A 13,912-nucleotide genomic window follows, 5' to 3' on the forward strand; every position below is an offset into this window, starting at 1 on the left:
CAGTGTGCTGCAAAGGAATCTGTATTTAGTTTATAGCCACTGCCCTTCTTTTATTTTGTCTTTGGAATTTTAGGGCAAGCCTATTCCACTAGAAATAACAAACTGACTGATTTACTGTCTGTAAAGACTCGATACAGCTTCCTAAAATCATTCTAAGGAGTTTATCAGAGCAAGCTTCCTGGAGGGAGGTTAAAATTTGTGTATGATTACATGGACTATCCAGCTGAGCCTTGTCTGCTTGTGGTTTATCAAAAGGCTTAGCAATTGCAAAGGGATAAGAAAATAACACTGTTGCACTGAATTTGAAGATACACTGTACTGTACAGCAAGAAAGCTGATCAATGTACATTTTTCTTAACAAACTTTGGGTTAAAAGATTAACTTTGTACTGAATTTATAGAAGGCACATGTGATATGGATTCCAGATCAGCAAGATAGAAATCCAGTTAAAACATGGATTAAGTATTTAGGATGTTAAAGTCTCTGTGTTATAATTAAGCACTTCTCATTCTTTCTCTCCCATGATGCAGTTCACTTTCAGTCTCAGTATATAGTTTCAGGCATTGTCTTGCATTTGGCTGGACAGCCCTTCACAGCCACAGGAATCGCATAATAATATTTGAATATGGACTTGAATATGTTCTCTACAGACAGCGCTCTCCATTTGTGTTTATGTGGGGTGGCCATTACTGTCAGCCCTGATCAGCCTCCTATTTCATGGTTCAGGTTGAGCCAGTGCGAAAGCGAGGGCGCACAAACATTAATGACTGAATGAAATGAATGAAACTATGTTTGTTCAACATCATATCATCCAGTCTGGATGGGTAAAACACTCTCATGTGTACACACAACACATATTTACAAGTTACAACAGTTATGCATACCCACAGTGAAGCCTGCAACCACCACAAGGAAGTCTCAGAATTGCTTCTAAAATGAGTGGAAAAATATCTTTATATATCCAAACTGATAAGATACAGTAAATTCAATTCGATTTACTTACTCAAATTCCCACTCTAACTCAACAGATGTGGAATGCAGCAATAAGTCTCCCCCTGGCCGACTATTACATTCTGCTTCCCTCTGCTCTCCCTTTCGGTCTCTTTTATTGTTTTCAATGAAAAACAACAATGACAAGCAGCTGATCTAGCTAACAACAACCTACACTTCAAAGATAGAAAACATTAACAAAAACTACCAGCATCCCTGACTTCAGTCATGATTGAACTTTTGTGCTTAGCAGTCTTAAAAACACACATTACAGGTCTTCTTTTCTCCAGTTTCGACCATCAAAACTGCACTGAACCCTCAATGAGCATAATAACTGCTCTGGCTGGGTGAGAAAAACCACAAAATTTGGTTTTGATACAATACAAAGTAGTAACGTGGTCAGAGTCACCAAAATCAATATACTTTTTATTATTAAAAGCTGCTGACCAGCTATCATGTAGGGGAGAGCCATGTGTCATGATTAATGAGGTGTATGCATTATTAATAGGCTACTTCTGAATACATTTTCATTATCATCAAATGATTTGCCAAACATCAAGCATTTCTTTTTACTGTTCTCTGTTAATTAATCACATGCAGGTAAAAACACAACAACAGTTTTTCACCAACCATTGGAAACCACGTAGGTAAGTGTTCCTTTATGAGTTGAGAAGATTCTTCCACTTTTTAAAAACTTCTTAAAAACCCATTGGATTATCTTGTGTTGTGTGAATTCTCAGAGCCAAATGAGGTGATTGCTGCACGCATGCGCACAACAGCAGCAGAGAGGCAAAGAGTGATTGCACTAAGAAGAGTGTTAATGTGTTTAGAATGTGCTCTAATGTGAGATGGTTCCATTTTTTTGATAGATCCTATTGAGATGAATATTAATATTTAAAACAAGTCTCACATTAGTTTTGGTAGTATTGATACTTTAGGTATAGAGCCACCCACCCCTAACAGGAAGGAAGTTGACCACTTTTTATCTCACATAATTAACACTTTATAGTTTCTGATTTGTTGAGATTTTTAGACTGTAAGAGCCTGCCCACTCCTTCACCTCTAGAGACTGACTTCCATCAAGAAGACGATCAAGAAGGCCCAAGAAGATTAAGACACAACTCTTTGATTGACTGGACTTGGCCGCTACAGTTGTCCGTTTCAGTATTATGTCTTGACTGTGTGGAGTTGTAGAGGATGCCAAGCCAAAGACGGTTAAGGGAAAGTACAACGCTCGACTGTTTTGTCATCTATTAGCATACCTAGCCATTTTCAGTGCTAGCCCACCAACTGCCTGATTTCCATGGCAGCGCAAAGACTACCACAAACAGCACTTTGATATGTTGGTGCTTTTCTTCTTGGTATTTTCATTCCCAGCATGTTTAGCACAGAGGTGCGAGGAGTGGCACAGACAGACAGTAGTTTCATTCAAATGAGGCAGCACAGAAAGAAGTGTTGGTATTTTGGTGAAAAATGGATCATATATGTGGTAAGAACAGACATCCAAAAATCGTGTTTGTTTTTGGTGCAACCTCACTCAGCTCATAATTAGGTGATTCTGATAATGAGCACATGCTAAATGGAATTAATTGGAAGTTGTTACCAGTATCTGTGACCTACAGGTGCTTTATACTGAGGCTCACACTGAAATGGGCAAACAGACTTATGTTCTCTGCCCCTGCAACCTGGAACCACTTGCAGACAGTTTTGCAGCTAGATAGACTGATCCCAATTAGAGCATTTCAAAACGTTGTGAAGGGTTTGGAGGCTAATTCAATTGGAATTTGTAATTGCTTCCTTCCTTTTCGTTGTGTCCATCTTCTTAGGCATATGATTCTCTGAGTTGAGACTGTGTGTTTGTTTTATGTGTTTTTAATGTTTGCATGTATGTTGCTGTGTATGAAACATTGTATTGCTGCTATCTTGGCTAGCCCATCTTTGGAAAAGAGATTTTGTAATCTCAATTGGACTGGTTAAATAAAGTTTAATAAGTAACAATAAAAAAATACTGAAAATATGGAAGCCTTCAGTTACTGTAATGAAATCCCCACAACCATCTGAAGGCAGCAGGACAGACATGTCATAAATCTGCATCCTCCAACTTGAAAAGCAGCAAACTAGACAGAGCCATTGTGCACAGTGATCCACTGTGTTGACATTGATTAAATCATGTGCAAACAGCACCAGGTTCATGCAGACCACACAGACTTCCACACGGACTTCTGCACACATCAAACTGGTCGGTTGGTATTGTCCTACTTTATGTGACATCTTGTGGATGCAATGGACAAAAGCAGCTCACAGTGAAAAACACTGACAATTAAAAGTTCACTCTGTTCTCATTATCACACATTCCTGCTCTCTCTGTCTCTTCCTCTCTCTCATCGAAAAACACTGGATTACCAGCAGGCAATATTCCCGTGCGTCATGGCCTCTTTTTTTTCTAGCAAAAGTGGCATTTCATCTTAATTCTTGAAATGCATTTTTAGCTGTGATGCAATACAGCAGAATTATAAATGTAGTTTTCCACTGATCCAATCATAAATGGCTTAAACAAACTATTATTGTTTCTATTATTTCTTTCTATAATTATTGTACAAATTTTTATTGAAACCTGTGTGAGTGTGTAGGTTAAGTACAGTAGATCACTGGGAAATATCTGAGGAAACATGACATACCTAACTGCACTTTCAATATCTCCACAATTCGTCTTTAAATGCTGCACCATCAGATTTGTTGTGCCTTAATGTATTCACATCTACAAACTCTGCATCATTCAAACATTATTTTTCTACCTGGAGAAACTCTCTCCTCTCCTTTTAGTGAGCTATTTTTAAAATGCCACTCTCATTGCCACAGCTGTTCAAAAGGTATGAGACCAGTAATGAGAGTGGCTGAGAGGTTTAATGCCTCTGTCTCTCTGTCTGCTTCAGCTCTTACCACACTGTTTCAAAGTTTTCATTAAACCATAAAAAGCTTCTTCCTGTTACTCCACAATATCTGGGCCTATCAAGAGTCTTTGCTTTTTATAATGGCCACATAATCTGTGTATTTAAAGGGAAAGTTTGACATTTTGGGTCATTTTACAGCATGTCTGTACGCTAAATACGAGGCTACCACCAGTTTATCTTAGCACACTGGAAATGGGGAAACAGCTAGCCTGACTCCAAAATCCACCTACTAGCACCTCTAAAGCTCGCTCACTAACACAATATATCTTATTTCTTTAATCTGTACAAAAACTGAAGTGTGAAAATGACAAATTGCCATTCTACAGACTATTTCTTGGTTGAGACCAGTAACTTCCTGGAGTCTCCGCACCATGAAATATTCCGTCTTTGTGCTAAGCTAAGTAAGCTGGTTGCAACATAATATTTAGTGTATAGAGACGAGAGTGGTATTGATCTTCTTATTTAACTATTGGCGAGAAAGCGAATAACCGTATTTCCCAAAATGTCAAATTTTTCCTGTAACACTTGGCCAAAACATTCTGGTTCCCAAGGGCTCATAACTAATTCATGCATCTCACAAAATTCAATATTATGTCTTCACTGGACATGTTACTCATTACACATCACCCCACTGCTGTTAACATTTGTATCGTAGAATTTCTGTAAATTGTCAATAATGCAGTCAGTCCTCACAAAGTAATCTGTACTATAAAGGAAACATCTTTCAAACCACTTTACTCAAACATAAGAAAAACTAATAAACATAAGACAATGCATCTACAGTAATAAATAGTTGCAACAAAGTGAGAGAAAGTGTTTTGACATCCAACATTCAATGTCCTCTTTTATCTCACGAAACATTTATTTATTGATAGATGCAATATATTTCATGTTGACAGCACTCCATTGCCCAGTTAATGGTTTGAATAGCACAACAATGTTATTATTCATAATAACTGCATAATGATAATAAATCGGCATTCATTAGAGATTCTACAGCCTACACTATATCCTGCAGTGAAACATGACAACAGTGGTCTGGTTGAAATCTTTAGAGGACATAAAATTATATTGTTTACTCTTTGAACTCTCAGCCAGTCTGTAAATTGAATAGATGACAGTGAAATAGTCATACACAGGTATCTGAAGAAAAAACAAACAAACAGAATGACATCTCTTGTCTCTGGGCAGAAAACGTTTTTTTCAAACTACTAACCTTCATGGTGAGTGTCTTCGTTCCAGTAGGAAATAAATACACCACAAGTCAAGAAAAGACAATTCTTTCAACATGTGACACTGCCGTATTTGTTGCTGTCTCAGAGAAGTGGTGAGAATTAAGTTACATGCAGAGTGGCATCCTGCTCTAAATAAATGTGGTCTGGCCAGAACAGCCAGCTGTCAAGTGCACAAGGTTGTATTTGTGGTGCAACATAACATTTTTAAAGTGTCTGTTTTACATATAATAAGGCTTAAACTTAATATACGTCAGACATTGTGTACATTTCCTGACCGTGCACTCATTTCTTTTAGTTCTATTTAAGGACATACTGTACATCTCTTCTGTTAGTTTCCAAACATGTATAGTCTTGAAATGTTTATTTGACATTTTTGGAAAGAACTCCCATTTCCTTCAGCATTAAATTTTAAACAGTCACAAGACAAATGCAGCTCACACTTGCTCATTGCCATGGAAAGTTGAACAGTCAGGATTAGCTCGCAGAGAAGTTGAGTTGCAGGTACGAAATATTTAGCCATTACATGGTATTAAAAATATATTTTTACTCTGCTACATGTCTTACAGATCTTGAAAAACAACACGATTCACTCAGTTGAAAGAGACTGTATATTGTGCCAGCTTTTCTCATGCTAATGGAAACAGCATTTGAAGCTATTCACAGAAGCTGTAATGGATATTTTCTTCTCTCTAATTCTATATTTCTTTCCCTTGTCTGCCGCTCTGTCTATAGGAAGGCACATGCGAGCTAAGACTGAATCTGAGAAAAACAACACAACACAAAGCTAAAATATATCTCCCTAGCTGAGTTAGCTGCCTCTGGACAGACATGGTCTCTATCCTCTGCCTCAGACCCCCTGGTCAAACAATGTTAAGGCATGTGTTGTTGAGTCCGTCTGCATTTAATTCACAGCTTACTGCTTTAATAGCTACAGCCCCCTGCTTGCTGCTGAACCCAGGGGCCATTCTACCACCTGAGTAAGAATATAATGGCTTGTACTGAGAAACAGCTGTTCAACTGCCTCCTAACAATGAAGGTGAATGAGCAGCCAGAAGTGACTCAGCTGAGGCGAGATGTTCATTTTCTCAACATGTAGCATGTTTACCCACCTCTACCTAAGCAGTAACATGGACACAGTCAGTGACAGACACTCACTAAACCCCTGGTCAATGAATACCTCTGTATCTTAGATCTGTGAATACTAAACCATGTCCAAGCAGCAAAGCTGCACATCATCATGCAGGGCACCCTTCTAGGCACTTCAACCAGAGCCCATAATATTATAATACTAGTAGATGCATTTAAGCTTAGATATGTTTTTGTGTGTGTAAGAGGAAAGAAAGAGAAAATGTAAAAAAAATAAAAATAAAATAAATATGACTAAAGGCAATGGAGAGGGAGTTCATGAATGAGTGAAGGTGAATAAAAGAAGAGAGAAAAACACATGCTACTTTCCAATCATGTATTATGTGAGCCAACAGCCTTAAGGACAATTCCCTCCATGAAAGGGACTGTACTGTAACGTACAATCAATAAGCAAACAAGACTAATAGTCTACAGTCAAGTTAGCGCCTCTGTGAGGCTGTACTTAGGCATAGCAGTGCTTTGAGCTGAATGCTAATGTCAGCATGCTAACATATCACAATGACAATGTTAACATGCTGAAGAAAGCAGGTCATGTTTACTATGTTTACCATTTTAGTTTAGCATGTTAGCATGCTAACATGCTAAACTTTCACTCAAAACTACAAATGTGAAACCTAATAAAAAGCATAAAAATACCCCAAAAAAGAAAAATAAATGAAATGTAAGTTAGGGGATCACCTAGTCATTAGGATTCACCATCTATGAGCCATGAATATTTGCACTACATTTTGTGCCAATTCATCCAGTAGATGTCGAGATATGGGAGACCGCAGATTGGCCTAAAAAAATGCCACGCTTGAAAGGAAATCTCCACTGTGCACAAATGATGTGTTAAGCAATGATTATGTTAACATTTGAAGCTATTTACTGCTTTTAGAGGGAGGCTGTTGGAGTGTGCAGTCGCATCCAAGTGTGGGCCAGCTCTAGTGTTCTTAAAAATCAACTGAGATTGGCAATGATTTGGGGACATTTTGTTTTCCACTTTTTTCCTTTTGAGGCATGATCCAATTAAGTAGCTGTTAGTGTTTCTAGATATTTTCATGCCATGCCAGAGGACCACTACTTCATGTAAATGTTGTAGTTTATCTTCTCGAAGGCTATACTGAAGCACTAAACTGCTCCATCCATTTTCAATTTGCCCCATCATCTTGTGCCTGATTACAAGGCTATGCACTGAGATGGTCTGTGATAAGACAAAATATCTTCTTAATGAATATTGAGCCCTGGTGAGATGTTTTGACAACTAACCAACAGAATTACTACTGCAATGCGATAATATAAAACAAAAGCCATGACTGAAATGAATGCCTATAAACTATGGACTAAAAGTTCCATACTGCATTCATGACATTGCTCCATTAGGTTTTGTTAAGTGAGAGCCAGTTGCTGCGTGAAACACACTTTATAAGCCTAACTATAAATATTCAGACCGTATAGCTAGTCCTAAGTCCTTATACCTAAACAGTGAAAAGGTTTGTTGTCAGTGCCAACCAAAATTAGCCATATGAGGATTTTGCTGACCTGGCACCCCTATCAGTAGAACAAAAACAAACTGCTAGGCTAAGGTAATGGAATGGATTGTGGTCATGCCAGATGCACTATGGGTAAGATATGGTTAAGCTTAAACCTGCATTAACTGATGTTTTTGCCACTTGGGAGCAGCGAAAACCAACTGCAAATACAACACTTAGAAATAGTCTGTAGAATGGCAATTTGTCATTTTCACACTTCAGTTTTTGTACAGATTAAAGAAATAAGATATATTGTGTTAGTGAGCGAGCTTTAGAGGTGCTAGTAGGTGGATAAATAATCCACCTTTTAACTTGATACGGCAAATTTAGCACTTAACAGTTGCTTATTTACACATCCAGCAGATATGGAGAAAGTTTAGCATTCATTTGGTGTCGTCTTTCTGGCCCACTGGTGAATGTAAGTTCAATATTGTTATTATTCCTCTTAGGTGTGTTCTTGGTCTCAACCAAAAACGGTATCTGGCTCCTTAGCTGTTAAATGCTCCACTATGTTCACCAGCTATTCGTTAACTTTGTCTGTCTGCCGTTCAGTGCTGGGAAAGGAGCATACAGAAGACTTTTATGGCTTTTTTGCTGAAAACAGCTGCCTACTGTGGCAGGAGGAGATGCTATGCTAAAAGACACTCTAAACCTCCAAAGAGCTGAGGGAACTGCTGAGTCGGGTGATAATTATCTGTGGGTTTGTTACAATGAGCGACCCCTTTCACATTACACAGTCATTTGATTCATTGTTATCATAAAAATATTGATTCTAGCCACTTTAAGCAACTTAAGCTACTTTGTTAAGGTTAGGAAATGATGGCTATCATGGTTTAAAGAAATGTTGCTAGGAGATGGAAATGCATACAGGCTAACTGTAAAAAAAATTATAAATTGCGTTATTGGCAGGAGGATCGTGAGTTAATACAGGCGGTTTCCACCAGCCTCTCTACAAACAGCACAACTTTTTCGGCCTTCATTAAATTTTAACTTTGCAAGAGTTGCCTGTTTATCGGTAACGCTGTCACCTCAGCTTTGAGCACTGGTGCTATAGCAACAGTCTGAAGTGTTGATAATAGACAGGAAGCAGCCCTCAGAATAGCATACACAAAACTTACTGAGAACTTCAACAGTTTAACAATTCAACTAAATGTTGAGGTTTAGTCATGTATAGGAAAGAACTAACCTGGCTAATGCTTCCTTTTTGAAACAGATATTTTCAGTTTACTTTACAAAATCCATCCATCAAGGTTTTCTGTCTATTCTGTTTCTCTGGTGCTTCTAGGTTAGGTTCTAGGTCTTCAAGGTTACAGTAAAGACTAATAAAATACCCTAATTCCAAATTTACTCTATTTTGTCAGCTCTTTCTACTTTGAGATACAAGCACAGGTGGATTTTTAAGATGCTCTCATTTCGGCTTTTATTCTCTCTAAGGGAAAGGACAGACCCTTCTGCATCTCTTCTTCCTTGTGTCTGTCCCAGTGGAAACAGAAATGAATGGTGATAAGGAGCCAGATGGGAACAGAGCTATGAATCCAGACTAGAGGCAGTAAAAATGTAGGGGTCCATTGTTAACTCTGGGGGGAGATATTGATTGGTGCTGTGTGTTAAGCGAAGCATCAACACTGTTGCACTAACAGCAGCCAAGGCAGGCTCGTAAATATTTTGCCTTCATCCTCACCTCTTTCAGTAAGTTATAATCTAATTAGATGATGGTCATCTGATGTTCAGTGCAGACTTAAGACCTAATTATTAGTGTAGCTACTACTTATGTTTTTTCCGCTCACATGGATACTAGATAGGACCACACAATAAAAACAAGATTTAAAAAAAAAAAAAAAAAAATCAGACTAGCACCTTAATTGTCCTGATGCTTTGAACCCAAATTTTCCCCCACTGGATAAAACAAGTAACGTTTCTCAAAGTATACTTGAGAATTAGTCTAATTATTCTAATTACAATACAAGTAGATTTTAGGAGAAAAAAAGAAAGTATAATTCAATTTTTTGTGAATTCATGAGATATTTAATACCCATTGTGAGATGATGCTATAAAAACATATACAAGGGCTTTAGAAACAAAAGGACATTTTTCTTTGTGGTTTGAATGAATAAATTTTTAAGTTAAAAAAACAACAACAGTATTTCAGCAAGTTGCATCAGTATAAAACACCATTTAGAGTTCAAAGTCAAATCCTAAAATTGAACAAGTAGGTGCCTTTCATGGTCTAACAGTTGTCATTTCAGTTTAGATCAAAAGTGACACACAGTATGCAGTAAAGAAATGAGGCAAATATATTTGCAGGGTTGGACATAGCTGCAGGCATTGTCATAAAGCCCCATTTGCAAAGTAAATTTTTAAGACTTCAGTCCTTTCTATCAGAGATATGAAAGGTATTCTCATAACTTAAAGTGACAGGAGAAAGCCCTGACGGGAAAAAAACCCCATTAAGATGCAAGTTGTATGTCTGTCTGTACATACTGTATGTGTACAGCATGTTTGTCTGTATACAAATGTAGATAAGTATTTATTTAATCAGTGTTCACTGTACCTGTCCCCAGGTCGGTGTGCTCCTGAGACATGTGCTGGCTCTGGTGGACCCATTCACCGTTGCACTTGAAGAAGATTTGAAGAGCAGGCCGAGCCTGACACCGGAGCTTGATGGGGTTACTCTTGATGATGTAGGCGTCAACGGGCTCTTCCAAGAAGAGGGGCAGTGTCCCAGACTGGCCATGCTGCAGGGCCTCACCTCGAGGACCTGAAGAATAAAATAAGAATAAAATGAGATTCAAATAGAATGACTGCACAAAATGGAATAAAAAGTTAGTTATTATTTGACCGTAGCAAGATGGCTCATTCAAACCATCTCAGATTTCTTCCCTGCCAACTCACCCCGCAGTTAATAAATCTTCAATACACACACATCAAAACTAGCTCACTCTCTGTCTTTCCTCAGCTTCCACTATCCCTCATTCTCTCCCTCCCCTCTGCAACCAGAACCAACTAGTAGCCGTTTCTCCTTACAGCGACATCTCCCTCAAACAAATCGCTTTGGAGCACAATGTAAGAAATAACATCACGGCATCCCCACAGTCCATTCTCCGCCCCAGCAATACAATACAATACAATAATTTACAGTAAGTCCTCAAATCCTCCTGACTGACACAGTGTTTAATATTTTGAGTACACAGGGACATGCAGACAATGCTACAGGGTATTTTGTTTAGTTTGTTTTTTCATTTTCAGTTTTTAATCGCAATGCAATGGCTATAGCTATAGTAATTTTCATCAACCACTGTGTAAAAGAGAGGTGTGACACTGCATGCTAACCAGTTGTTTAAAAATGTCAAACAGAATCCACAGGTCCTTTCTCCAGAAACAAAACAAAAAAGTTGCATAAATTACTGGAATTACTGGAAGACGGAGACTTCCTAAATGTTGATCAGTCAGATCAACAGTACAGTACAGTAGTCCCATAAAGTCTTGTTTGATCTCTCAGATGTTGGTGTTCACTAAAGACAGTTAATTCAGTTGAAGAATTCACCGACAACACACTGGCAACACATTAACAGGCACTACTCCCTTCTTCCCCTGCCTGTCTGAGGTGTGTTCCAGTCAGCAGGGGTTCCAGCCCCCCCCCACTACCCAATGCACACTGCATGTTTCTCCACAGAGATGGGTGTACCTTTGAAAACCCCATCAGGATTAGAGAGCCCATTCTCTCTTACTCTCTCCCTCTCTCTAGCTAATCTAATCCTCCTACCTTTCCTGCCGGATGTCTCCTGATTGAGGGGGATAGATAAAAGACTCTGTGATTCCCTGGCTGTGAAAATCACAGCACTCGCTCAGTGTTCCTCTCCCCTCCGTGCAACACACATTCACATTCTCTCCCTTATTCCTGGAACTGAGGCTGAACAAAGAGACATGCTTTTAATTTCAAAATGACTAGCCCTAGGCAAGCTTTTCTTGTACAGAGTGCTCCAATTTGTTTTGCGCACGGAGCATTGATATGGTGTGTTTGTGTTTGGATAGATGCAAAACGTAGACATGAGCACGCATCCAAACTATGATAGATGGGAACATGAATACACAAACACGCAGCTGTCAAACAAAGCCACATCCCTCCAAGTAATGACTCATTTGTTAATAGATCAGGTATTATACTAATGCTTACAACATGACAGTTTAATGCCACTGCAACTAATACCGCAGATATAAACATCAACAGCAGTAAGGTTTAGTAAAGAATTACAGGCTTTATTTCTAAGTTAGTTGTCCGTTCACTTTTCGTTTTTTCATTTTTTATTCAGCAGGTGAGATAGTATTGCAGCAGACAGATTACGCGAGACACAAGAAAAGACACTCTGGTGTGATTTAACCTGAGGCTGGTGGTGGGACATGTGACTCCAGGGGGAAACACAAGCACTTAACTGTCTCTGGGAGCAGAATAATATTATCTTTGCTCGTGAAATGGCTGAATATAGATCACAAAGTGCAACACTAAGCAAGGACTGTAAGATGCACCTCCGGCACTGCACCTTGTAGTAAGTACACACATGGCAATGAGATAACTGTTGTTATCATGTGAGATATGGCTCAAACAAAGTGGCTGCAGAATGTGATGGTGTTGATGGTGCCGTGGGGTTTCTGTTTGCCGTTCTAATATTCATCCCATTTACATCTTGTGGCCGGTGCAGGGCTGCTGTTGGTTCATCTGTATGTTCCCAGGACATGTCGAAGACCAATTTCTCTCCTCAATATGAGACGGTGTAGTCCCTCATTCGTCCTGTGCCCCTTGTGTGTTATTGCCGGGCTGAAGCATTGGTTGTAGATCACTGTGAAAACTATGAAGCACAGGCCACAGCGGTCTCCTGAATGACAGCGGCGAAGCATATTGAGGAGTAGAAAAGGTTTCAGTCGTAGTCATCTGGACACTGTTTTCAGAATCAAGACGTTTCGTTTCTCCATTTTTGTGAAAAAAGAGAACCCCTCTTTGAACAGAAATGGTGGTCTGAGATTCAATCTGCCCAAAGTCTATCACACTGTATTAACACCTTGGTCACACCAATCACATGCTAATCAGGTACTTAACAGTGATGAGGTAGGTGCAGCCAGAAAACAATAGGCCTGATTACTGATTACTGGGCCATCTTGGAAACAATTAGGTCAGTTTCAGGTGAAACTAGCTATTAACAGATACTCAGGCAGATTCCTTCCTGAGGGCAGGGCTTATCTAACACAGAGTAGCTTAAATTTCTAGTTCCCGTCCCATTTTTTCACAATTGAGAATGACTTCCGGATGGGAGCCGGAACGTCTTGATTCTGAAAACAGTGCCCAGATGACTACGACTGAAACCTTTTCTACTCCTCAATATGCTTCGCCGTTGTCATTCAGGAGACCACTGTGGCCTGTGCTTCATAGTTTTCGCAGTGATCTACAACCAATGCTTCAGCCCGGCAATAACACACAAGGGGCACAGATACATCTAGCCCAGTCTGAGAGGAAAACAAGATATCACTGCCAAAGGGCTGAGTGATGGCTCTATCAGACACCCACTCTCTTTCTTTCTTTCATTCTCTCTCTTTGCCCCTCTGTCTGTCTCGCACACAAACAAACTTCTGTCCTGAAAATGCAGACAGTCTGCTAATACTGCATCAGCTGTGATGCAACCTGTAAGGGACCTCACAAACATTTCATTTCCTCAAGTACAGCAAACACTTCCATCTCTTCACATGCAAAATGCAATGAGTAAGTGCGGCCTCTTACGTCAGTTCAATGAATTCATAGCTTTTAGTGAAAATCTAAAAGAAATGAGGGAGAAAGAGCCCCTAGCTGACTGGACTAATGACTGCTACTACAGCACTCTACTAGTGATTTGGAGAGACCAAAAGGCAGTAGCCAGGCTGATGTTTGCCAAATTCTCCTCCACTTTCAGCACACTGCAACCTCATATCCTGGCAGACAAACTGCTGTCCTGTTTCCAGTTCAAACACCAGCTGATCCGATGAATAACCGTCTTCTTGACACAGCGATTGCAGACAATCAGGGTCAACGGAAAGTACTCTGACTGCCTTTAGA

The 13,912-nt window shown here is 39.3% G+C and overlaps 1 protein-coding gene across 2 annotated transcripts in view; it reads right to left on the bottom strand.

Annotated features, from left to right (window-relative positions):
• LOC122865610 (netrin receptor UNC5D-like) overlaps nt 1–13,912 on the bottom strand; it is a 152,595-nt gene that overhangs the window by 49,692 nt on the left and 88,991 nt on the right. For both annotated transcript variants that reach the window (XM_044174290.1, XM_044174291.1), the window contains exon 2: nt 10,385–10,591. In XM_044174290.1, coding sequence (XP_044030225.1) covers nt 10,385–10,591 — 207 coding nt within the window. The remainder of the gene's footprint in view (nt 1–10,384; nt 10,592–13,912) is intronic.

Source organism: Siniperca chuatsi, linkage group LG18, assembly GCF_020085105.1.
Source record: "Siniperca chuatsi isolate FFG_IHB_CAS linkage group LG18, ASM2008510v1, whole genome shotgun sequence".
NCBI lineage: Eukaryota > Metazoa > Chordata > Actinopteri > Centrarchiformes > Sinipercidae > Siniperca > Siniperca chuatsi.